At 36.9% G+C, this 26,578-nt stretch overlaps 1 protein-coding gene across 1 annotated transcript in view; it reads left to right on the top strand.

The window, feature by feature from the left end:
* The window catches only part of YLPM1 (YLP motif containing 1), a 74,789-nt gene that overhangs the window by 40,882 nt on the left and 7,329 nt on the right, over positions 1 to 26,578 (top strand). Inside the window, 11 exon segments of the mRNA XM_044917928.1 lie at positions 1,343 to 1,538; positions 2,035 to 2,153; positions 3,403 to 3,557; positions 5,254 to 5,316; positions 5,607 to 5,726; positions 5,973 to 6,149; positions 6,229 to 6,312; positions 6,599 to 6,682; positions 10,754 to 10,834; positions 13,983 to 14,034; positions 19,063 to 19,193. Of these exon segments, the coding sequence (XP_044773863.1) occupies positions 1,343 to 1,538; positions 2,035 to 2,153; positions 3,403 to 3,557; positions 5,254 to 5,316; positions 5,607 to 5,726; positions 5,973 to 6,149; positions 6,229 to 6,312; positions 6,599 to 6,682; positions 10,754 to 10,834; positions 13,983 to 14,034; positions 19,063 to 19,193 (1,262 nt within the window).

The raw sequence follows: 26,578 nt of genomic DNA, 5'->3' as shown, positions 1-26,578 counted from the left end.
GTACAGGTCTGTGATTCATCAGTCTTACACAATTCACAGTGCCTCACCATAGCACATACCCTCCCCAATGTCCATCACCCAACTGCCCCATCCTTCCCACCCGCCTCCACTCCAGCAACCCTCAGTTTGTTTCCTGAGGTTAAGAGTCTCTTATGTTTATCTCCTTCTCTGGTTTTGTCTTGTTTCATTTTTTCCTCTCTTCCCCTATGATCCTCTGCCTTGTTTCTCAAATTCCACATATCAGTGAGATCATATTATTATTGTCTTTCTCTGATTACTTATTTCGCTTAGCATAATACCCTCTAGTTCCATCCATGTCATTGCAAATGGCAAGACTTCTTTTTTGACGGCTGCATAATATTCCGTTGTATATGTACACCATATCTTCTTTATCCATTCATCTGTCGATAGACATCTGGGCTCTTTCCATAGTTTGGCTCTTGTGAACATTGCTGCTATAAACATTGGGGTGCAGGTGCCCCTTCGGATCACTACATTTGTGTCTTTGGGGTAAATACCCAGTGTTGCAATTGCTGGGTCATAGGGTAGCTCTATTTTCACCTTTTATTTATTTATTTTTTAAAATATTTTATTTGAGAGAGAGAGACACAGCAAGAGAGGGAACACAAGCGGGGAGTGGGAAAGAGAGAAGCAGGCTTCCCGCCAACCAGGGAGCCTGATGGGGGACTCGATCCCAGGACCCTGGGATCATGACCTGAGCAGAAGGCAGACGCTTAACGACTGAGCCACCCAGGCGCCCCTATTTTCACCTTTTTGAGGAACCTCCATACTGTTTTCCAGAGTGGCTGCAGCAGCTTGCATTCCACCAACAGGGTAGGAGGGTTCCCCTTTCTCCACATCCTCAAAAATATCTGTCGCTTCCTGACTTGTTAATTTTAGTCATTCTGACTTGTGTGTGGTGGTTTGAGAGATCAGTATTTTTAAACCTTTTTAGGACCCAATTTTCATGTGATTTTCCTTTCAATAAGATTATCTGGGCCTCCTGGGGCGCCTGGGTGGCTCAGTCAGTTAAGCGTCTGCCTTCAGCTCAGGTCATGATCCCAAAGTCTTGGGATCGAGTCCCACATCGGGCTCTCTGCTCAGCAGGGAGTCTGCTTCCCCCTCTGCCTGTTGCTCCCCCTGCTTGTGCTCTCTCTGACAAATAAATGAATAAATTCTTTAAAAAAAAAAATTATCTGGGCCTCCCTTTAATATAGTTAAAAAATTCATAAGTTGAATTTAGAACAATAATTTATACTAGTTTTAAAGTTAGATTTTCATCTTGCCGCTTTTATTCAGAAAAGGGGATGTAGCTCTTACCTTGTATTAATTGTTTTCATAGAGCACACAGGCCAACGTGACCGTTATGATAGAGACAGAGACCGTGAGCCTTATTTTGATCGTCAGAGTAATGTCATGGCAGATCATCGAGATTTCAAAAGGGATCGGGAGACACACAGAGACCGAGACCGGGATCGGGGTGTGATTGACTATGACCGGGATCGATTTGATAGAGAACGCCGACCTCGAGATGATAGGTATGTTATGAAAAATATCTTTTTGCCAGGTGTACAAATTACCATAGACTTAAGTTCAGCAAAAGTCATTGTATCTAAAGGAAATTCAGTAAATGATGTATTCTTCTTATACATGTGTGTATATATAATGTGGAGATGGAAGAACAGTTCCAGACCAGTCTTCAGAAAACTAGATCTTTGAGCTTTGTGAGCTTGAATTCCAGAGAATTAAATGGGAGATGGAGATAGCCAGTAAGGAAAAGAAATAGTATTGTCAATAAAGGTGCAGTCATTACTTAAGTAGTAGGCATACAGTGTATTTTTGCAGTTCATGAACTCTTCAGATGTGTGTATGCAAGGCAGATCTAAATGGAAAAGCAAAATAAAAATAAAAATATTTACTATGTGTAGTAACTACACATGGAGAAAATTGGGCAGATAGTAATATTGCATTGTAAGACAGAGACCTCCATTTTTTCTTTTTATTTTCTAAAGCACTTCCTGTTACATCTTCTAGGACTCAGTCATATCGAGACAAAAAAGACCATTCCTCATCCAGAAGAGGGGGATTTGATAGGCCATCCTATGACCGAAAGTCTGACCGACCAGCCTATGAAGGACCATCCATGTTTGGAGGTAGAGCAGTGGCTTATTACCCATGAGGATGTTGAGAATGCAAACCACTGGAGATGTTTCCCACTGTAGCTATGGATTTAAACTTTCAATAACGTGTACTCACAGATTTTTCAGAGATGGCAACATTATTATCAAAAATAGCAGTGCAGGGGCGCCTGGGTGGCTCAGTCAGTTAAGCATCCAACTCTTGATTTCAACTCAGGTCTTGATCTCAGGGTCATGAGTTCAAGCCCCGAGTTGGGCTCCATGCTGGGCATGGAGCCTACTTAAAAAAATTTTTTTTTAAATTTAAAATTAAAAAAAATAATAATGTAATTAATGAAAGAAAACAAATTGTTCTTTTGTATTATTAAAGAAATTTAGAAAACAGAAATAAAATCAGTTAAAATCCCACCACCTACACAACTATTATAATTTTGTATATTTCTTATCATTCTCTTTTCATGTACATATCAGTGAAGTTGTAATCAAAGTGTATATATCATTTCTTTATCATGCTTATTCCCAGTGATATTGTACAATATACATTTTTCTATATGTAAATCTACTATAATAATGGCTCTGTGATATTCCATTGAGTGGATAAAATATAAAACCTTATTGTTGGACATTTAGGTTGCTTTTGGTTTTTCACCACTATACACTTAAGCTAGAAACACATACCTGTTTGTAAGAACAAGCTTTCCGAAGCTGGTGACTCTTGTTCATAAAACTGTAAAGCTGGGGCACCTGGGTGGCTCAGATGGTTAAGCGTCTGCCTTCGGCTCAGGTCATGATCCCAGCGTCCTGGGATCGAGTCCCGCATCGGGCTCCCTGCTCCTTGGGAGCCTGCTTCTCCCTCTGCCTCTCTCTCTCTCTCTCTCATGAATAAATAAAATCTTTAAAAAAAAAAACAAAACTGTAAAGCTGAAGTTACAGACAGATTATAAAAATCATACTTGGGACTATCCAACAAAGTGTATACTATTCTCCTTCCATGTCCTGTTGCTTAACTTTTTCCTAAATTTAATACAAACAAAGATGATTTCGGTATTTTTTAGAACATTCTGTTTGCCTGAAATCATACCTAAATCTTTTCATTTTCTTGATTTTAATAGATTTACATTACTTTAAACTTTCTCTCATTAAGGTTAAAAGTGGCCCCCAAATCATTATTTTATATTATATTACCTTAGCATGAGTGAAGAGAATTAAAATTTAAAATAATCACCATATAAATAGTAATTTTGTTCAACTGCTGGCCTCCTAGGAGAACGAAGAACTTACCCAGAGGAGCGAATGCCCCTGCCAACTCCTTCACTAAGCCACCAGCCACCTCCAGCTCCACGGGTCGAGAAGAAACCCGAATCTAAGAATGTGGATGATATTTTGAAACCACCTGGCCGAGAGAGCAGACCTGAGAGAGTGAGTCCTATGTAGTTGACTAGCTTTCTTGCAAATCAGAGGCTGATAGGAGATCTTTTTCATATCCTGAATAGAATTCCTCTACTTTTCTGTGACATGGTAATATCAGATTCAAAGCATCTTACCATCTCCAAATCATCATTTAATCTCAAACTGCTTACCCTATAGAATTTAAGAAATTAGAGATTAATTGCTTGGCAAAAAAAGATGTTGAAAACTTTAGAAAACAGTTCATAAGAGGTTCATTAATTGCTCTTATTTTGAAGAGGAGGAAAATGGATTTGGTTTTATGGCATGTGAAATAAAAAGAGGGAGAATTAGGAGACTTGATTTGCTTGGGCTTATTTTCCTATTTTCCTAGTGACCTCCAAATGTGTATGTTCTTTTTTTTTTTAAGTTTTAATTTTCATTCCAGTTAGTTAACAAACAGTGTTATATTAGTTTCAGGTGTATAATATAGTGATTCAACACTTCCATACATCACCTGTGCTCATCAGGACACGTGAACTCCTCAATCCCCATCATCTGTTTAACCCATCCCCACACCTTCTTCCCCTCTGGTAACCATCAGTTTGTTCACCATACTTAAGAGTCTATTTCTTTGCCAGTACTTTTGGGGGATTTCTGCATCCATATTCATAAGAGACAATCTGTGGTTTTCTTGTGTTGTTTTTGTCTCGTTTTGGTATTTTGGTTTTAGGTATCTGCTTGATTTGAAATGCTGGCCTCCCAAAATGAGTAGGGAGTTGTTCCTTCCTGTTCTGTGTTTTGGAAGAGCTTGTAAAGAGTTCTTTAAATGTTTGTTGGAACTTAGTGATGAAACTATGTGGGCCTCTGAGCTTTTTTTTGCAGGTAGTTTTTAATTACTGATTTAATTTCTTCACTTGTCATGGGTATATTCAGATTATATATTTTTTCTTGAGTCATTTTTGGTTGTCTGTGTCTTTCAAGGGATTCGCCCATTTCACCTAAGGTGTCTAATTTGTTGGTATACAACTGTTCATAGTATTCCTTTATAACAATTTTTTATTTCTGTGAAGTTGGCAGTTGTGTTCCATCCTTCATTTCTGATTCTAGTAATTTGAGTCTTTTCTCTTTTTTCTTAGTCAGTCTAGCTAAAGGTTTGTCAATTTTGTTGATCTTTTCAAAGAACCAGCTTTTGGTTCTATTGATTTTTCTTTATTGTTTTTCAGTTGTCTATTTTATTGACTTCTGCCCTAATATTTCCTTCTTTCTGCTTGTTTCAGGTTTAGTTTGTTCTTCTTTTTCCAACGTCTGAGGGTGAAGTTTGGGTTATTTATCTGAGATCTTTCTTCTTATTAATGTGGGCACTATGGCTATAAACTTCCTTATAAGCACTGCTTTACCTGCATCCCATAAGTTTTGGTATTTTTATTTATCTCAAAGTATTTTCTGATGTTTAAATTCTTTCTTTGAGCCATTGGTTATTTAGGAGTATGGAGTTTAATTTCCACATACTTGGAATTTCTCAAATTTTCCTACTATTAATTTCTAATTTCATTCCATTGTGGTCAGAGTCATACTTTGTATTATTTCTGTCCTTCCAAATTTATTAAGGTTTGTTTCATGACCTGTCATATGGTGTATCCTGGAAAACAATATGTCACTTAACTATAAGACATCATTGTAAAAAAATATTTTCTGACTGATTTTTTGGTTTTTCATTGTGTTTCAGATTGTTGTTATAATGAGAGGATTGCCTGGCAGTGGAAAGACACATGTTGCAAAACTTATTCGAGTGAGTATGGGAAAGCCAAAAAATCAGTTGCTTTTGTTAGCCACTTGCCTTCTTAGCAAGCAGCGTGATTTTGATACTGGTATTTCCCGTTTGATCCATTCTTATTGGCCCATGTTGGAGATGCTGTCCCATAAACATTTTGTTCTGCTTAAACAAATATCTTTGCCTCTGCTCGATTTGAACCACCAGAAGATTGCATATTATTTAGCCATGAGAAGGAACTTTGCTGTGAGCATTCATTAATTTATTCTATAGGTTCTCTTTAACTCTCTTGACTGTATGATTCTTAGGATAAAGAGGTAGAATTTGGAGGACCTGCACCCAGAGTTCTAAGCTTAGATGATTACTTCATCACTGAAGTGGAAAAAGAAGAAAAAGACCCAGATTCTGGAAAGAAAGTGAAAAAGAAGGTATGGCATATTCCTCTCAGATTGTACTCTGATTCATTAATAATTCTGAAAGGAAAACATGTTCAGGGAGTAATGCGGCTTTTTTGAAGACAAAGAAAATTTTCTCTTTTTTGAACACAAACTTTAGTACTTAGGTGTGAAGGAAAGACTACAAAGTTATCTCTGTCCAGAGGCTAACCAGGGAAGAGGTTTAGGATGGTTCTTTGTTTTTGTTAACTCCATATCTCTTTTGGGGTATCTTATTAGGTCATGGAATATGAATATGAAGCTGAGATGGAGGAGACCTACCGCACCAGCATGTTCAAAACTTTCAAAAAGACTCTGGATGATGGCTTTTTCCCCTTTATCATCCTGGATGCCATCAATGACAGAGTTAGACATTTTGACCAGTTTTGGAGTGCAGCAAAAACCAAGGGTTTTGAGGTAAAAGAACTTTAGAGTACTTTGTGTTATCATGTAAGTGTTGCATTTGCTTGCTTAATCACTGTTCCTTCTTTCTTAGGTATATTTGGCTGAAATGAGTGCAGATAACCAGACTTGTGGCAAAAGAAATATTCATGGAAGAAAACTTAAAGAAATAAATAAGGTGATTTTTGGAAACATAGGAAGTGTATATTCTAAACTTCATTTTGTCTGTATGATCATTGTTGTCTGGAAGTTCTTGTTTATCCCCTTTACTTTCAGAAAATCTTTTCTACCTTCTTAACAAATGATTCTTATCCTTTGTATCTAAATGAAAAAGGTGTGGCCTAGCCCTTCTAGGAACTGGCCTGTTAGACTTCACAGCATTAGTTAAATTTGTCTTAAATGCTCACTTGGTCTTTCTTTGAGTAGTTTCTCGAGATAACTTGACCTCCTAAATCTTGCAATAGATGGCTGACCACTGGGAAACTGCACCTCGTCATATGATGCGTCTGGACATTCGTTCTCTGCTGCAAGATGCTGCTATTGAAGAGGTGAGTGGCCTTTGCCTTGAAAGCAGTACAAAAGGGACCTTTTTTTTTTATTCATCTTTTTATTTGGAACAAATTTTAAACTCCAGAAAAGTTGCATGAATCGTATAAGAACACCTGTACAACTTTCATTGAGATTTTCTGATTGTTAATATTTTGCCACATTTTTCTCTATATAGATATGTATGTCTTCTTTTTTTCATTTAAATTCATTTAATTAACATATAGTGTATTATTAGTTTCAGAGGTAGAGGTCAGTGATTCATCAGTCTTATATAACACCCAGAGCTCATTACATCAAGTGCCCTCCTTAATGTCCATCACCCAGGTACCCCATCCCCCCAACCCCCATCCTTTAGCAACCCTCAGTTTGTTTCCTGTGATTAAGAGTCTCTTATGGTTTGTCTCCCTCTCTGATTTCATCTTGTTTTATTTTTCCCTCCCTTGCCCTATGCTCCTCTGTTTTGTTTCTTAAATTCCACATATGAGTGAAATCGTATGATAATTGTCTTTCTCTGATTGACTTTTTTTGCTTAGCATAATATCCTCTAACTCCATGTTGTTGCAAATGGCAAGATTTCAGTCTTTATGGCTGAGTAATGTTCCATCGTTTATATATACCACATCTTCTTTATCCATTCATCTGTTGATGGACATCTGGGCTCTTTCCATAGTTTGGCTCTTGTGGACATTGCTGCTATAAACATTGGGGTGCAGGTGCCCCTTCAGATCACTACATTTGTGTCCTTGGGGTAAATACCTAGTAGTGCAATGGCTGGATCATAAGGTAATTCTATTTTCAACTTTTTGAGGAACTTCCATACTGTTTTCCAGAGTGGCTGCACCAGTTTGGGAAGTTTGCATTCCCACCAACATTGTAAGAGGGTTCCCCTTTCTCTGCATCCTCGCCAACATGTGTTGTTTCCTGAGTTGTTAATTCTAGCCATTTTGACTGGTGTGAGGTGATACTCTCATTGTGGTTTTGATTTCTATTTCCCTGATGCTGAGTGATGCTGAGCATTTTTTAATGTGTCTATTGGCCATTTGTATGTCTTCTTTGGAGAAATGTCTGTTTATGTCTTCTGCCCATTTCTTGACTGGATTATTTGTTCTTTAGGTGTTGAGTTTGGTAAGTTCTTTATAGATTTTGGATACTTTTGGATACTTTATCTGATAAGACATTTGCAAATATCTTCTCCTGTCGGTTGTCTTTTGTTTTTGTCAACTGTTTCCTTTGCTGTGCAAAAGTTTTTTATCTCAATGAAATCCAGTAGTTCACTTTTGGCTTTGTTTCCCTTGCCTTTGGAGACGTGTCTAGCAAGAAGTTGCTGTGGCTGAGGTCAAAGAGGTTGCTGCCTGTGTTCTCCTCTAGGATTTTGATGGATGTGACATAAATATATATGTCTTCTTATTACTACTATTGTTATCACTGTGATTGTGGAACCGTTTCAGAGTTAAGTTGTAAACCTCATAACCCTTAACCCTTCACCCCAATACAGTATTTCAGTATGTACCTCCCAAGAACAAGGGCATTCTCTTACAAAACTAGAAGTCCCAATTATCAAATTCAGGAAATTTAACACTGATAGAGTACTACATTAAGTAGTACAAATTTCCTGAATTAAATTTCCTGAATTATCTCATATATCGTCCATATTCACATTTCACCAAACGTTCCCATAATGTGCTTTACAGCAATTTTTTAAAAATCCAGGATATAGTCCTAATATAAAAAAATACTTCCTCAGCCATGTCATTGTCCGGAAAGACAAAGAATTTTTGAAGAGTACAGGCCATTGGTTTTGTAGAATACCCCTCAATTTGGGTTTGCCTGGTTGTTTTCACATGATTCGTTTTAGGTTAAACATTACCAGGAATGCTACATAAGTGATGTTGGGTCCTTAGTGCATCATATCAGAAGCCATATGATGTCAATTTATTTCATTCCTGGTGATTTAAATGTTGATCACTTGGTTCAGGTGGTATCCATCAAATTTTTCTTTTTTTTTTTCTTTTTTTAAAAGAGTTTATTTATTTATTTGAGAGAGAGAGAATGAGAGAGAGAAAGCACATGAAGGGGGGGAGGGTCAGAGGGAGAAGCAGACTCCCGGCAGAGCAGGGAGCCCGATGCGGGGCTCAATCCAGGGACTCCAGGATCATGACCTGAGCCGAAGGCAGTCGCTTAACCAACTGAGCCACCCAGGCGCCCCCAAATTTTTCTACCTTTATCCTTTGTAATAATCTGTAGGGAGATACTTTGTTAATAGTCCATTCCTCACCAGATTTTCACTCATTGATAATTTATGCCTAAATCAGTTATTAATTTGGTGAAAGTAAATCTTTATCATGGAAAAGGAAAGATTTTTCTCTTTTAATCAGTTGTGTACTTCTGTTTGGTTTGAGCTCCTGTGAATGAGAGTTTTCCATACTTAATGTTGTCATTGTGTTTTTATGTGTTTTTACCTCCCAAGGCCATTTCTCTACCTATTTCCTCTGGTTTCTGCCCCAGCCATTCTCCAGATACTTTCTCAGCAAAGATTTCCATGACAATAGATAATTCTCACTTCTGTTGATTAATTTTGCAGCCACATATGACTTAGTTGACCATGTCTACCTTCTTTACAACATTTTTTTTTGGCTACTGTGAGTCCACCTTCTCTTGGTTTTCCTCTTGCCTCTCTGGCCATCCCTTTCAGTCTCCTTTGCTGGCTTTTCTTGCTACTCAGTCCTAAAATGTTGGAGTTGTTTAGGGCTCTATTTATCTTAGGATCTTACCATTCTGCACATTATAGATAATCTTTCCGGTAGCTTAGATTGCCACATATGTGCCCTTAATATTAAATTGTGAAGAATCAAATTAATTTTATCAGTATCTTAACACTAATTATATCTTAGTGGAGGGATTATGGGTGATTTTTATAATTCTGCCATTATTTTCCAAATTCTCTACCAAAAAACATGTTACTTTAGTACATCTCAAATTCAACCTGTCCACTGTGTAATTCATACAAACCTGTTCCTCTTCTGGTATTCTCTATCTTAGTAATTAGACCCACCAATCACTTGGTTGTTGAAACCTTGACTCTACTCTCTGTTATCCTTTGCTCTTTATTCTGTTATACAGACTTTCAACCTTAACCCTCCAGCATGTAGTCAGGCTATAAGTTTTGTCAGTTTTACCTTATAAATACTTCTCTAATCCATCTACTCTCTATTTGCATTGCTACCATTCTGGGCCAAGCTACCATCATCATCTTTTCTTTTTTTTTTTTTTTTTTTTAAGATTTTGTTTATTTATTTGACAGAGAGAGACACAGCCAGAGAGGGAACACAGGCAGGGGGAGTGGGAGAGGGAGAAGCAGGCTTCCCGCGGAGCAGGGAGCCCGACGTGGGACTCGATCCCAGGACCCTGGGATCATGACCTGAGCCAAAGGCAGACACTTAATGACTGAGCCACCCAGGCGCCCAATCATCATCTTACTTTTCACTATACCCTTTCTTACATTTTGAAATTGGAATCATACACATGTTTTACTTGATTGGAAAAATACTAGCTAAAGGTTTTAAAGAGAGATCCTAGTAATCATAGGCATTCAAAACGGATAAACATCGGGCGCCTGGGTGGCTCAGTTGGTTGAGCGACTGCCTTCGGCTCGGGTCATGATCCCAGGGTCCTGGGATCGAGTCCCACATCGGGCTCCCGGCTCAGTGGGAAGCCTGCTTCTCCCTCTCCCACTCCCCCTGCTTGTGTTCCTGCTCTCGCTGTCTCTGTCAAATAAAGAAATAAAATCTTTAAAAAAAAAAACGGATAAACATCAACTTAGCATAGATTATTATACTCAGCTTCATAGGGAATTATAAAGTTGGATATCCCGGGAAAATGAAAGGCAGGACTATCAGTCTGTCTTTTTATACGTTCTGTTTCAAATTTAGGGTTTAAAAATTACTTAGGATGTAACAGTGATTCTGTGCTGTCCTGCTTTGGCCACCTGTGCTGTTTCAGATCTCAGTGAGGGACTCAACATTTTCCTAAATGTTAACGCATCTTTTTTTTTTGGGGGGGGGGTGGTATAGGTAGAGATGGAAGATTTTGATGCAAATATCGAAGAACAGAAGGAAGAAAAGAAAGATGCAGAGGAAGAGGAAAGCGAACTGGTAGGAGACAGACCAACCACTTTGAACAAAGTGTCTCTATTAAAATTTTTAAGGGTTTAATCTCAGATCTATGGTCAGATTACTACTGTTGATTTACACCTTAATGGTAAAAGTTTCCATAATCATCTTCAAGGAGACATTTGGATACTTTTTCTTTTTCCCCTGACCAAAAGAACCCTCCACTGTGTTGTTACACGAAAATTTTAAGAATGCTAAGAAACTTACCCTGTACTCACTCATCTACTTGTGGGTGGCTTTAGGGGAGTATACTTTTTAAGAAAATCAATTACATATGAAAGGGCATTCTTACATTCCAGCAGATATGTGGTACAGCCTACCCAACATATGCATAATTGTCTCTTCTTTGCTACGAGATTTCAAAATTGAGTTGCTGTCAACTGAGGCAGAAGAACTTCTAGAATGAGGAGGCAGAGGGTTGTCACTGACTGCTGAATTTGTTCTTCTGCATTTTATCCTTTTAAGTGATTGGGAAAATGATTTGAGTGTGTAGGCAATGCATTTTGTTTAGGCTGATTAGAGGCTTCCATAGTGTGAGTTCAAAGTTCCCGTGTACCTACTGTAAATGCTTTTGATCACACCTCTGTAGAGATGTTTGCCTTACCCTGTCATTGAAAAATATGCGACCTGTAGAATTATGTTACTTTTCAGTGTTTGCTAATGAGGCACAGAGATTAGCAATGCCTTGAAACAGTGTTGCTTTTTTAATTCAAAATATTATTTGGTTTATTTAATACTTCAGCCCTTGCTAAAGCTGCTTCTCATATTCTTCTGGAAATGTACAAAGCGAGAACCCTGATTCCTACCCTAGAAAATACAGACTCTCTAAGGAGTGGTCCCATCAAACCCATGTGTGATATAGAGGACTCTGAAAAGAAACTGTGTGTACATAGAGATGGTGTCAACCTCTACATTCCTAGATTTCATATGCGGATTAAAAAATAAGCTTTAAAGTTAATTGCATTTGAGTCTCAGTATGTTTTTTCTTTAAACAAAATATTTTTTCTTAATTAGGTTGTTTTTTTTGACATATATGATCTAAAATGTAGGCAGGAAGTTCATTTAAAGGCCCACGCTGTTCTGGAATATGGCTAATGACCTCTTCAGCTACTTGCAGCGTGTGTACTAGAAAGATCATGTGAGAAGTCTATAATGTTAGCTTTCTGAAGCTCCGTCTTCCTTTTGTGGAGATTTCAGTTCAGGATATGGTTCATAACATCTGACTTGTTTAGGTGTAGGTCAAAGCTCGGAACTTTTAATTGAATGTGCTACTTATTTTGAAAAGTGAAACACACTGTAATACTCTATTATTACATCAAAAAACATGGCAAGGAAGCCTTAGAACTCTACCCTGCTGGACTACCTCTTTTATTTCCAAGTGGCCTAACATTTCAACCAGTGAGAAGATGATACAGTTTTAAGGAAGAACAGGGTGGTTCCAGCAGGAGGAAATTAATATACTCATTTTGCTTATCTTTATGTTATAAAACTTCTCTTAACCCATTCAAAAATGCTGAATCCAGGTCTTCTACTATTGGGTTCTATTCCAAGAGTAAAAGATTCTTGGAGAATTTTAACCAAAGGGTTAAGAGCAAGTCTAATGTCATTCAGACCATTTTAATGGAATTCTCAATAAACTTTGCATTTTCTGCTTTGTACTGATGACTGCAACTGGGCGGAATCTAAACTTTTCTTGGTTAAGAGAATCCTTTTGGGGGATCATTGGTATGATATTTTTCCTTCTTTAGCGCTTCAGTGAACCTAGTAGATATGATTCAGAATCTATAAATATGTTATTCTAGTGCTGCTCAAGGTTTTCAGGTGATTTCTGAGATATCACTTGTACAGATCTCATCAGTACATTTAGCGCCATCATTTCAGCATAGCTTTGTCTTGGTTTGTTCTAGAAATGTATTTGGGAAAGATGGTATGATTTGTAACCTGAAGTGCTACCTAATAAGTTGAAAGTGAATTATTAGTCTGGCTTAAAGACTAGAAGTGTACCACACCTATAGGTTTCCTGGAAGAACTCTGATGCTCCAGTACTCTTACCCAGCAGCTATTGTCATGAAGCGTTCAGCATCCTTTCCAGCCTCCCTTTGTGTCAGTCTGTTCCATGAACTTGGATATTCCCAAGAGTAGAGATACTAATTCTTAAAAGAAGATGCTGACACCTGTGATGAATCTGTTCTATATAATAAGCCCTAATATTAAAGTTCTGTATGTTAGGATCTAATAGAGAACAGAGTCCAAGTGAAGGAAAAGAGGAATCATAACCGTACACTTGCTAGGTGAATAAGCCAAAAGGATTACTACATAGTTAAATAGGTATATTGGGAAATTTGAAAATCGTATGGGACTTTGTTTGAAATAAACCACCCAGGTCTTTTTTTTTACTAAATAAAATGTAAATTGCCTGTGGAGATTTCTGGTTTTTCATGTATTAGGAAAATGTCATTTTAAAAGACATTGAAAATAATAATCTAGGTTCCAACCAATGAAAAAGAAATGCTGTCACATTGATTCAGTAAAAAACAGCCTTTGTAAGATCTAACCGGTAAATGGGTTGAGTCATTTTTAAATGAAGTTGGAACTTCATAGTTGTGTTCAGTGATACCATGTTTTCTTCTTTCGAGTACTGAAAATTACACTGCAATATAAAGTAGCTGTCTTGAAGAACACTCTTTGTACCTCATGGCTACTATCACTTGAGAATCGCAGTTGTATTTAGAAAAATAGCTAGTTATTATAAATCCTCTGCTACTCTGAATGGTATTAATACTAGCACAGTAACGACCGTACGTCCTCACCGTATTTGCTGTCCAGCTGTTGTTCGGACTACAACTGTGTGTCCCGAACTGTAGCTGCCTCAAAGCGCCTTCATGATACTATTTTGAAGTGACTACTCTGAAATCCGGGCAGTGAAGTTGGGTGAATTGGGTAATTCAGTTTCTTCAGAGATAATGAGAACGTGTTTTCCCTAAGGATATATATATATACATATATATATATAAAACTAGTGAGTGGAAACTGAATCCGTTCCCAGTTTTAATGCTTTTCCAGTTCAACAGTGATATGCATGTATGTGTCTCTTTCTAACCCTTCGAGCTTCTCTCTGTGTGCGATTTAGGGTTACATTCCGAAAAGCAAATGGGAGATGGACACATCTGAGGCCAAGCTAGGTGGGTATCTCCTTTTTCCTGTTTTTATATGTGATACCTGATGGTAATGGTCATAGATCTTTCTGCTGTAAGAAGAACAAATTTCCCCAAATTTCTGCTTTAAACCAAGATTTTTGGCCTACCTTACATCCTCAGTCTATTTTGCTAGCTTTCAGTTTAACTAGTTATATCTTGTGACAGTGAAAGAAGAGTATTTACAAGAATTGCCTTCACTATCACTTCAAGGTTTTAGAGTAAGCGGAAGTGTGCTGAATTCAGCAATAAAATATTGTCACTTCTAAAATCCATTCTGTTATATTAATTAGAAATGTTAGTGCTGATGAGATTTCTGCTTTTTTAAAAGAATATTTAACTGCAGTCCAAAGCTGAACCTGATTATGAATACTTTGGGAAATAATAGTAGTAATCATAATAAATATTGAAGTTTAAACATTCATTAAAAGGCAGTTATTTTCCTTGTATAATAAGAGTTTCTGGGTGGGGGGAGGTAGGTATGTTATTCAGGTTTTTGAGGAGCCTACTTTATAAGATTCTTTCCTTCAACTTGTTTTAAGTGGCAGATTATAAGGTAAACTGGTTAAAATTACTGTCTAAATCAAAAGTTGGAGTTGCTTAATGTGAGGTTGTCTGTCAAGCAGAAAATCAAACATATCCAGTGGATTTTCCTCTAATATTTCATGGTAATAATTGCAAAACGTTTTTTCTTTTCTTTTTTTCCCCACCTCACTTAAAGAGAATCATTTATTACATTGACTAAGATGTATTAATAAATAATCTAAAAAAAAATGAGATAAGGACTTTTTGGAAGATTGACCTTACTAATGTATGAAGTATAACTGTCGGTCTCTGCGTTTCTCTTCTAGTATCATGCTGTTACTCCAAAACTGAAGTAACCATCTAAATATCTTAAGTTCATAGAACAAATCTGAGTCATTTAGCTGCTTCACTGTTTGGGATACATTGTGTTTCTGATGTAAGAGGAGTGCATTTTACACAAGTTGCATAAGTTTCTGCCTTTTATTTTGCCCAACTGATCATGTTAGCAATTGATGTTTACTAGGTCCTATGTAAAAGGTAGTTCCATAAACTTCAGTATTACTCCATTATTGGGATAGGTGTTTTGATATAAAGTCTAGGATTTTTTTCTGATGTGTGGCAGGTGAACATTATATGTGCTTACTGACATATTCTTAAACTAGTCTTCCCTCTTTGGGAAATCTTAGTGATCTCTTCCTCTAAACCTTTAAAGCATTTGTAAATGTTTAAGTGCAATTAAATGTGTAGGAAAATAATCACAAATTACTTTTTAAATAATAATGCTTTAGATATGTTTATTTTGATATTAGATTAAGTCTGTTTGAAGTTCTATACTATATTTTGAGAATAACCTGTAATACTGTAACATCATTTCCCTCTTCTGGTTCTCTAAGTAGCAATTACCTTTTGGGGCAAAAAGAGATCGTAAATAAAGAGACAAGAGGATTGTTAAAGTGATCAATATTTTAGCTAAGCACATAATGTTCAGAGGCATCGTGTAACATATGATCTATGATAATGCTTTTTTAAACTCAAGCCAGTCCATTTTCTGTTTTTCTTTCTAATTTCTAAAGAGAAAGGAAAATGGAGTTTAGCTGTGATGAGTATTCAAGAAAATATGATACTAAACTTCTTCTTGATTTCTGGAAAAAATTCTGGCCTGTCTACCATTTGCTTCTCAGAAAATACATTTTATGCAAATTCAGTCCATCTTAATGAAAGAGTGTTAGGCAATTAATTCCAGAAATGGATTTGTTAAATAAACCATTTCAGTTAAAGGCACTGAAGGTCTAGTAATGAATCTAGAATATAAACCCACCATGTTTGCTGTTGCTGCTGCTGTTGTTTTAGTAAGAGTGACAGTGATGTTTCAGACAAAGACCGACACTTTGTACCACTGTTATCTTGAGAGCTAATCTACCTGTGGAGGAAGGCAAAATGAGTGTGAGCATTCTTGAAAGTGCTTGCTTCTTTGAGATTGGTCCATGTAGCCAAATGAGACGAAGATTCTTCTCTAAAACATGAGGCGCTTCATCAGAGAATTAACCTATTTATGGTGCCTTCCTTATCATAACAAATTCAATATATTTGATTACCAGGTACAATTAATTTTTCTGAGTACTTCACCAACATTCTTAAATTACTTTTGGTAACATGATTATGCGAGATGGAAACATACTAAGCTTCATCAGTGTCACACATTGAGCCAGAAGAGCTAAATCTGTACCTGGGGAGTTTTGATTCACAAATGAGTCTGCCAATGAGAAAGTACTTGTCTACCTTTCGTACAGCTGGTTAAATCTCATTGCAGATTCTTGATCTGTGTTCATTAAGTACAGTGTGCAGTTCAGCCGGTGTTTAAGTGTTACATCAGAAGTGGTGTAATTATAGAAAGATTCAGAACTGGCCTGAAATACATCTGGCATGGGTGTTGTGGAGTTGTTAACGGCTGCCTGTGGCCCACTCCAGTTGCCCCTGACTGGCCCCTTCTCAGCTGGGACACAGGCACCCTAATACAAGGGTGGGTGTTAACATGCCACATCAGATACTCAGATTCGGCATTGAAGCTACTTAAATTCGGACGATACAATTTTGGTTTCTCAAATTGTGAGAAACCAAAAGAAGGTTTGAGAGTGTTATCCTAATGTAGGTTTCTCCATACCAAGTACTTTTGCTTTTCTCATCTGTCATTTGTCTCTGCTTATCGGTTATTGTGTATTAGCCTTCTACATGTCAGGCAGTTTCATCTCTTAACAGTTGGAATGCAGTTATTCATATAGGCACATAACCCTTGTATGTTTACCATGAACAAATTTTCAGAAACACCATTTATGTTTAGAAAATGCATAGATGTATCTGCAAAAACTTTCGGTTGTACTGTATAATATTTACTGTTCTGAAGATGTGGGAAAATTCTGCAACCCTCCCAGGTTGGATGTTTAGACCTTCATCTTCATCTTAAAACTTCATCTTTTGAAATTCAAACCTCTGAAAATCATTAGTATGGGTGTATGGGACACCAGCCGTCTTCTGTAATTAACACCCCAGATTCCTCTTCCCTCACCTTATGCCATACATCTGTGTGTTTGGGTTTTCAGGATGCCATGTGGAAGAGGTATGAACCTTTCTTCAGCCCCAAGAAGGAAGCTTTAAACATGCTGTGCACAATGAAATTTCAAATTAAACATTACAAACAAGGGTGTTCAGACTAGAAGTACATGCTCTTCTGATCCTCCATGTTGCAAATATGGGACTCCTGGTCTGTAACTCCTGTCACATACCCAGTGTCTGAGGAAATGTTCTTGCAGTTTTCACACTTGCCCTTCTGCATTGCTGCCTTGGCCATGCTCTATTCTTGGAATTCAAATATGAATTTTTTCCTTTGAAATATGTTAATGTCAAAGTTGATCTTAAGTTTGGAAATCCTCTGAGGTTTATTTACTAAGTGTGTTAGAGCTTCCTACTCTTCTAGTAATACTGTATGCTGTGGAACTAGAACAGTTTTATTGTTTGTGGGACTTCATTGGTTTTCTAATACCATAATCTTCGTCCCTGTGCACTCAGGAGATCACTTCCTTAAGAATCTGTATAATACGGCCTGTCATACACATGAAGATAGAGCCATTTGGTATAGCATGTGATTTACAGAGGAGATTAGGAAACTGTTTGTGTTGAACTCATCCATGTTAAAAGTTTTTCCAAAGTGATGATTAAAATTTATTGAGTTTTGTAAAGTGTTGTAGTTTGCTTGAAGATTTTTCAGTAATACTGCTTTTATGGGGGAGGGTTTAGGAAATAAAAGCTTTGCCAAGTATGTGAAATCTTACTGGTTTTTTAAGCCTGTATGGTATGGTACAATTAGTTGTGTGTGAATCTTTTACATTTGGAGCATAAACTCACCCTCTCTCCTGCCACTGCTTCCATTGTACTTTCCTTTTCATATCAAGTTCTCCCCAACTTGGTGCCTAACAGATTTTTATCATATATACACCCTGCACCCTCTATGGAGTTTAATGAAGTGTGGTTATTGTGTATTTCTGACATTTTTAGGTTTTCTTTTATTGACTTGCTTAATAATAGTGTGTGTATATAATCACAGATGATTCAAAAGTTTAGTGCTTCAACGTAGCTAAAAATATATATAACTCATATTTCACATAGGGAATTCAAAATCAGTATTAACAACCAATTAAAAATGACTACACATTTTCATTGCTTGTTCTTGAAGACACCTAAACTCTGGTCTCATAATTTCTGAATCCGCAATCTCTCTTCATTTAATTAGTTACAGTTTGGGGCCCTTGGGAAGCCTAGCCCTCTCAAATTGAGGATTCAGAAAGAAAATTTAGATCTGGTCATTTGGACTGACTAGCTCTTAGCCTCAGGATGGTCAATAGCACTTCATAGTATAACCAAAGAATGCGATTTGTACAATCAACTTACGCAGAAACATTAACTCATGGCGAATCCTCGCACACTGGTCAAAATCCCAAGGAGCTATTAATCTAAAACCTTTTTAAACATTAGCTTGGCTCATTAAGTTGTTGGTACTACTTACTTTTCATATGACACAGTATCACACGTGATTGCAGATCAAATGGGTGGTGTTAATACTGTGTTAAAGAAAAAAAAAAAGAGTGGAAGAAATAGCTTTTAGAAAAACCCGTCTTCGCATTTTCCTTCAGAACATGAGAGCTGAAGTGTGATTTGGTGGGGTGGGAGGCCAGGAGACAAGTGACTTTTCTTGCTCTACCCGTATTTGTGACTTAACATTGTAATGTAATGCCTGCCAGTATGAACACCAAATAAACAATGGAAATTGCACAGAACTATTATCTCAGCCACGAAGATAGTTGGGATCTGCAAGTGGTGCTGCTCTCAAAAATGTGGATCTGCCCTCTGACAGTGTTCCAGACTTCTTTTCCTTTGTTTGTGTGTTGTATGCAAACTCACACTCTTCCTTAATGCTACGGCTCTGTGTTTGTCCCTCAGACAAGTTGGATGGCTTGAGAACTGGTACTAAAAGGAAGCGTGACTGGGAAGCAATTGCCAGCAGAATGGAGGACTATCTTCAGCTCCCTGATGATTATGACACTCGTGCTTCTGAACCTGGGAAGAAGAGAGTAAGAGACTTTGTCAATAATTGCCATTAGATGAAGGGCTCCTTTAGGCATCTGGTTTTAGAAAGTTACAGGCAGATAAGAATATGAATGCTATTTTGTAGAGTGATTTAGTTTATACTGTATCATATTACAGATAAAAAAAAAGGAGTCAGACCTTACAAATTATCAGATTAAAATGTACAGGTAACTTCACAAATGGAGAAGAGAATCTCATGGCCAGCATGTTGTCAACCTTAACGGAGTTTGAAATGGCCCCTTGTGCTGTTTTGTCATGGGGCAGAATAGCCAGGTGCAGAAAGAGAATCTGTGGAGTTCTTTTTTTTTTTTTTTTAAGATTTATTTATTTTTGTGAGAGAGAGTGAGCAAGGGCAGGGGAGGGGCAGAGGGAGAGAGAGAATCTCAAGAAGACTCCCCGCTGAGCACAGAGCCCAACGACGAGGGGCTTGATCCCACAACCCTGAGGTCATAACCTGAGCTGAAATCAGGAGTGGGACGCTAAACTGACTGAGACACCCAGGTGCCCCAAGGATCTGCGGGATTTCTTAATGGATTAGGTATAGAGGGTCCAGGAGTGTATGGAACCAAAGGTGAATCTTCAGGGTTCTGGCCATAAGCACTCCATGTGTCGGGTGCCCTTTACTGACTCAGAGAAAACTGGGGGAGTCCAGTTTGAGACTAAAAAATGAGGTCAGTGAGGGACCATTTAAGTTAGAAATGATAATAAGACACAAGACCTTAAAATTTAGAAATTCAGGTAGAGGTAAATGTTTCAAGAAGTAAAGAGTAGTCAGTTGTTAAATGATACAGAGAGGGCAAGTAAATTGGGAGCACAGAAATGACTATTAGATTTGGCAACGTGGAGATCATTGATGATCGATCAGTAATCAGTCAAGTTTTCTTAGAGAGTTGAAGGGCGCAAGCCAGTTTGGAGCAGACTAAAGAAGTAATAGGAAATGAAATATAGAACAAATGGAGACACCTTTTTGATGAAGTTTTGCTGTGAAAAGGAGCAGAGAAATGTAACCAAAACACTGCGTAGGCCTTCCACATAGACATCAAATTCAGGAAAAGTGACCTTTGTGTATATCCTTTAAAACAAAATAACGAAGTAAAAAAAGATCATATTATATATGATCTGGATAAGCCTTTTCTAGCTAATTTGTCTTGATCTTTCTATATAAGTGTATACAGACCTACCATTCTTTTTAAATAGCTGCATAATATGCCATTGTTTGGTTGTACAATTATTTATCAGGTCCCTTATTGGTGGATACTGATGCTGTTTTCACTGTATTGTTAATATAAATAACCATGGTGAAAGTCATGGTGCATCTGTTCTTGGCATCGTTTTTTTTTTTTTCTTCTTCTTCTCAAAGATTTTATTTATTTCTTTGAGAGAGAGAGAGTGAGAGAGAGCATGAGAGGGGAGAGGGTCAGAGGGAGAAGCAGACTCCCCACTGAGTGGGGAGCCCGATGCAGGACTCGATCCCAGGACTCCAGGATCACGACCCGAGCTGAAGGCAGTTGCTTAACCAACTGAGCCACCCAGGTGCCCCGTTCTTGGCATCGTTTTAAAAGTATATCCCTAGGGTAGATAGTTAGCACTAAAGCTACAATCTTATAGAGTATGATATATCATTTTGACAAATACTGTGAGCTTTTTTTCCAAAAAGGTTACACCTGTTTATACACCCACATGTAAGTAAATGCCTGTTTTTCCACACTTGGACCAAAGGTGCTATTATCAAACTTTTAAACTTTTGACAGTTTGATAGGTAAGACAAAAATGGGATCTGTTTGCATTTCCTTAATTAAGATGAAGCTGTGTATCACTTCTTTATCTTTACACATCATTTCTTTTTTATGAATTTCTTCAGTACTTTTAATATTGAAAGAGTATTTATTGAAGGGGAATAAAAATGCCAGTAACACTTCATTATACTGGATAACATTACAAAGAACTCCAGTTTTCCAAGCTCTTTTAATACTTCAGACAGTCCCTAGGCCCACCCTTGTCCATGTGACTTGAGAGGAGGACAGAGGGAGATGGGGGGCCTTCTGTGTGGGCCCACCTCCACCCAGGGCTCTACCTGTGTGGATTCCTCCTATTCCAGTCTAAAGGTTGGGGCAATAGAAGTAGAAATAGCTCCTCCTTGGGAATAATAATTTGGCATAGTTCAGTAACAGTGAATAATCTCAAATGAGAAATATTTTTCTCTAGTTTATTTTTAGTCAAATAACTATTACTCTACGGAGTATGTGATCCCATATAATTTACTTTGTAAGCTGGGTGGACAAAGAATTAAGCTGTGCACATCCTAGTTCTTTTTTTTTTTTTTTTTAAGTTTTTATTTTAATTCCAGTTAGTTAACATACAGTGTTATATTAGTTTTAGGTGTACAATGTAGTAATTCAATACTTCCATACAACAGCTTGTGCTCATCATGACAAGTGCACTCCTTAATCCCCATTGACTGTTTCATCCATCCCCCTGCTCACTCCCCTCTGGTAATCATCAGTTTGTCCTTCATACTTTAAGAGTCTGTTTCTTTCTTTCTTTCTTTTTTTTTTAAGATTTTATTTATTTGAGAGAGAGAGAGAGAAAGAGCACAAGCTGGGGGGAGGGGCAGAGGAATAGGGAGAGAATCTCAAGCAGACTCTCTGCTGAGCATAGAGCCCAATGCAGGGCTCGATCTCAGGACCCATGAGATTATGACCCAAACCAAAACCAACAGTCGGGTACCTAACTGACTGAGCCACCCAGGTGCTCCAAGAGTCTGTTTCTTGATTTGTCTCTCTTTTTTCCCCTTTGATCATTTGTTTTGTTTTTTAAATTCCACATATGAGTAAAATCATTATGATATTTGTCTTTCTCTGATTGACTTATTTCGCTTAGCATTATATATATACACACATGCATATTATACATACACACACACGCCACATCTTTATCCACTGATTAATTCATGGACACTTAGGCTGCTTCCATAATTTGGTTATTGTAAATAATACTGCTATAAATATAGAAGTACATGTATCCCTTTGAATTAGTGTTTTTGTATTCTTTGGGTAAATACCCAGTAGTGCGATTGCCAGATCATAGAGTCGTTGTATTTTTAACTTTTGAGGAACCTCCATACTGTTTTTCACAGTGGCTGCACCAGCTTGCATTCCCACCAATAGTGTATGAGTGTTCCTTTTTCTCCACATCCTTGCCAACACCTGCTGTTTCTTGTGCTGTTGATTTTAGCCATTCTGACAGGTATGAGGTGATACCTCATTATAGTTTTTATTTGCATTTCCCTGATGATAAGTGATGATGAGCATCTTTTCATGTGTCTGTTGGCCATCTGTGTGTCTTTGGAGAAATGTCTGTTCATACCTTCTGCCTATGTTCTAATTGGATTATTTGTTTTTGGGGTGTTGAGTTTTATAAGTTCTTTATATATTTTGGATACTAACCCTTAATTGGATATGTCATTTGCAAATATCTTCTCCCATTCCATAGGTTGTTTTTTAGTTTTGTTGATTTTTTCCTTTGCTGTGCAGAAGCTTTTTGCTTTAATGTAGTCCCAGTAGTTTATTTTTGCTTTTGTTTCCCTTGCCTCAGAAGACATAGGAAGAGGTTGCTACAGCCCATGTCATAGAAGTTACTACCTGTGTTCTCTTCTAGGATTTTTATGGTTTTGGGTCTCACATTTAGATCTTCAATTCATTTTGAATTTATTTTTGTATATGAAACATGGTCCAGTTTCTTTCTTTTACATGTTGCTGTCCAGTTTTCCCAACACCATTTGTTGAAGAAACTGTCTTTTTCTCATTGGATATTCTTTCCTGCTTTGTTGAAGATTAATTGACCGTATAGTTGTAGGTTCATTTCTGGGTTTTCTGTTCTGTCCCATTGATCTGTGTGTCTTTTTTTGTGCCAGTACCATACTGTTTTGATTACTGCAGCTTTAATGTAACTTGAAGTCCAGAATTGTGGTGCCTCCAGCTTTGCTTTGCTTTGCTTTGCTTTTTCAAGATTGCTTTGGCTATTTGGGATCTTTTGTGGTTCCATACAAATTTTAGAATTGTTGTTCTAGTTCTGTGAAAAATGATGTTGGTATTTTGATAGGGATTGCATTAAATGTGTAGATTGCTTTGGGTATAGACATTTTAACAAGATTTGTTCTTCCAACCCATGAGAATGGAATGTCTTCCCATTTCTTTGCGTCATCTTCAATTTCTTTCATCAGTGTTTTATAGTTTTCAGAGTACACTGGGTCTTTCACTTCTTTGGTTAGGTTTATTCCTGGGTATCTGATTATTTTTGGTGCAGTTGTAAATGGGATTGTTTTCTTAATTTCTTTTTCTGCAGCTTCGTTATTGGTGTATAGAAATGTAACGGATTTCTGCACATTGATTTTGTATCCTGAGAATTTACTAAATTCGTTTAGCAGTTTTTTGGTGGAGTCTTTCAGATTTTCTTTACGTAGTATCATGTTGTCTGCAAATAGTGAAAGTTTTACTGCTTACTTATTGACTTGGATGCCTTTTATTTCTTTTTGTTGTCTGATTGCTGTGGCTAGGACTTCCAGTACTGTGTTGAATAAAAGTGGTGAGAGTGAATATCCTTGTCTTGTTTCTGACCTTAGGGAAAGAGCTCTCCCTTTTTTCCCATTAAGGATGATATTGGCTGTGGGTTTTTCATATATGACCTTTATTATGTTGAGGTATGTTCCCTCTAAACCTACTTTGTTGAGGGTTTTTATCATAAATGGATGTTGTACTTTGTCAAATGCTTTTTCCGCATCTATTGAAATGATCATATGATGTGATGTTGATTGATTTGCATATATGAACCATCCTGGCAACCCAGGAATAAATCCCACTAGATTGTGGTGAATGATTTTTTTAATGTGTTGTTGGATTCAGTTTGCTAGTATTTTGTTGAAAATTTTACGTCTATGTTCATCAGGGATATTGGCCTGTAGTTCTCTTTTTTAGTGGTGTCTTTCTCCAGTTTTGTTATGAGGATAATGCTGCCTCATAGAATGAATTTGGAAGTTTTCCTTTTCTATTTTTTTGGAATAGTTTGAGAAGAATAGTTATTAACTTTTAAGTGTTTCATAGAACTTGCCTGTGAAGCCATCTGGTCCTGGACTTCTGTTTGTTGGGAGTTTTTTGATTACTGATTCCTTTTCTTTGCTGGTTATCAATCTGTTCAAATTTTCTGTCACTTCCTGTTTCACTTTTGGTAGTTTATATGTTTCTAGGAATTTATCCACTTCTTCTAGGTTGTCCAATTTGTTGGCATATAGTTTTTCATAATATTCACTTATAATTGTTTGTATTTCTGTGGTGCTGGTTGTTATTTCTCCTCTCTTGTTTGTGATTTTATTGAGTCCTTTCTCCTTTTTTTATTTGTTAAGTTTGGCTAGAGGTTTGTCAATTTAATTGATATTGATTGATATTGAACCAGCTCCTGGTTTCATTGATCTTTTCTATTGTTTTTTTAGTTTCTATATCATTTATTTCTGCTCTCATGTTTATTATTTCCTTTCTTCTTCTGGTTTTAGGTTTTGTTTGTTCTTTTTTTCCTAGCTTCTTTAGGTGTCAGGTTAGGTTGTTTATTTGAGATTTTTCTTGCTTCTTGAGGTATGTCTGTAATGCTCTGTACTAACCTCTTAGAACCACTTTTGCTGTATCCCAGAGGTTTTGGACTGTTGTATTTTCGTTTTCATTGGTTTGTTTCCATGTACTTTTAAAATTTCTTCTTTTATTTCCTATTTGACCCATTCATTGTTTAGTAGCATGTTATTTAACCTCCACATATTTGTGCTCTTTCCAGATTTTTTCTTGTGGTTGACTTTTAGTTTCATAGTATTGTGGTCAGAAAAGATGTGTGGTATGACTGTAATCTTGAATTTGTTGAAGCTTGTTGAGGCTTGTTTTGTGGGCTAAATATGTGATCTCTTCTGGAGAATGTGCCCTATGCACTTGAAAAGAATGTATATTCTGCTGTTTTAGGATGGAATATTCTGAATATATCTGTTAAATCCATCTGTTCCAGAGTGCCGTTCAAAGCCATTGTTTCTTTGTTGATTTTCTGTTTAGATGATCTATCTATTGATATAAATGGGGTGTTAAAGTCCCTACTATTACTGTATTATTGATTAGTTCCTTAATGTTTATTATTAACTGTTTTATGTATTTAGGTGCTCCCTTGTTGGGTGCATAAATATTGACAATTGTTATATCTTCTTGTTGGATTGTCCCTTTCATTCCTATATTGTGTCCTTCTTTGTCTCTTGTTACAGTCTTTGTTTTAAAGTCTATTTTGTCCAATTTAAGTATTGCTACTACTCTGGCTTTCTTTTAACATCCATTTGCAGGATAGATATTTCTGTATCTCTTCATTTTCAATCTGCAGGTTTCCTTAGGTCTAAAATGAGTGTCTTGTAGGCAGCATATAGATGGGTCTCATTTTTTTTATCCATTCCATCACCATATGTCTTTTGATTGGAGCATTTAGTCCATTTACATTCAATGTAATTATTGATAAATATGTATTTGTTGTCATTTTATTATTTGTTTTGTGATTGTTTCTGGAGATAGTCTCTGATCCTTTCTTTTCTCTCTTTCATGGTTTGCTGATTTTCTTTAGTGATATATTTGATTTATTTCTCTTCATTCTTTGCATATTTATTAGTGGTTTTTGATATGGTTACCATTAGGTTTGTTTATAACCTCTTCTGCATATAGCAGTCTATATTAAGTTAATGGTCATTTAAGTTTGAACCCATTCTTTTCACCTCTCCTCCCCACATTTTAAATATTTGTTGTTATATTTTACATCCTTTTATTTTGTGAGTTCCTTGACTGATTTTTAACAGAAATATTCATTTTTACTGCTTTTGTGTTTCCTACCTTTATGCTGTCACTTTGGGTCTCTCCTTTCCACTCAGAGTCCCCTTTAATATTTCTTGCAGGGCTGGTTTAGTGATCATGAACTCCCTTGTTTTTGTTTGTCTGGGAAGCTCTTTGTCTGTCCTTCTTTTCTGAATGATAGCCTTGCTGGATAGCGTGTTCTTGGCTGCAGATTTTTCCCATTTAGCACTTTGAATGTATCATGCCACTCCCTTCTGGCTTGAAAAGTTTCTGCTGAAAAATCTCCTGCTAGCCTTATGAGTTTTTCCTTGTTAGTTACTGCCTTCTTTTGTCTTGCTCTTTTTAAGACTTTTTCTTTATTATTATATTTTGCCAGTTTAATTACAATATGTCTTGGTGTGGATCTGCTTTTGTTGATTTTTGATGGAAGTTCTTTGTGCTTCCTGGATCTGAATATGTTTCCTTCCCCAGATTAGGGAAGTTTTCAGCTATTATGTCTTCAAATAAATTTT

Source organism: Neomonachus schauinslandi, chromosome 9 (genome assembly GCF_002201575.2).
Source record: "Neomonachus schauinslandi chromosome 9, ASM220157v2, whole genome shotgun sequence".
Classification (NCBI taxonomy): Eukaryota; Metazoa; Chordata; class Mammalia; order Carnivora; family Phocidae; genus Neomonachus; species Neomonachus schauinslandi.
This window is presented reverse-complemented; position numbering and strand designations above follow the sequence as displayed.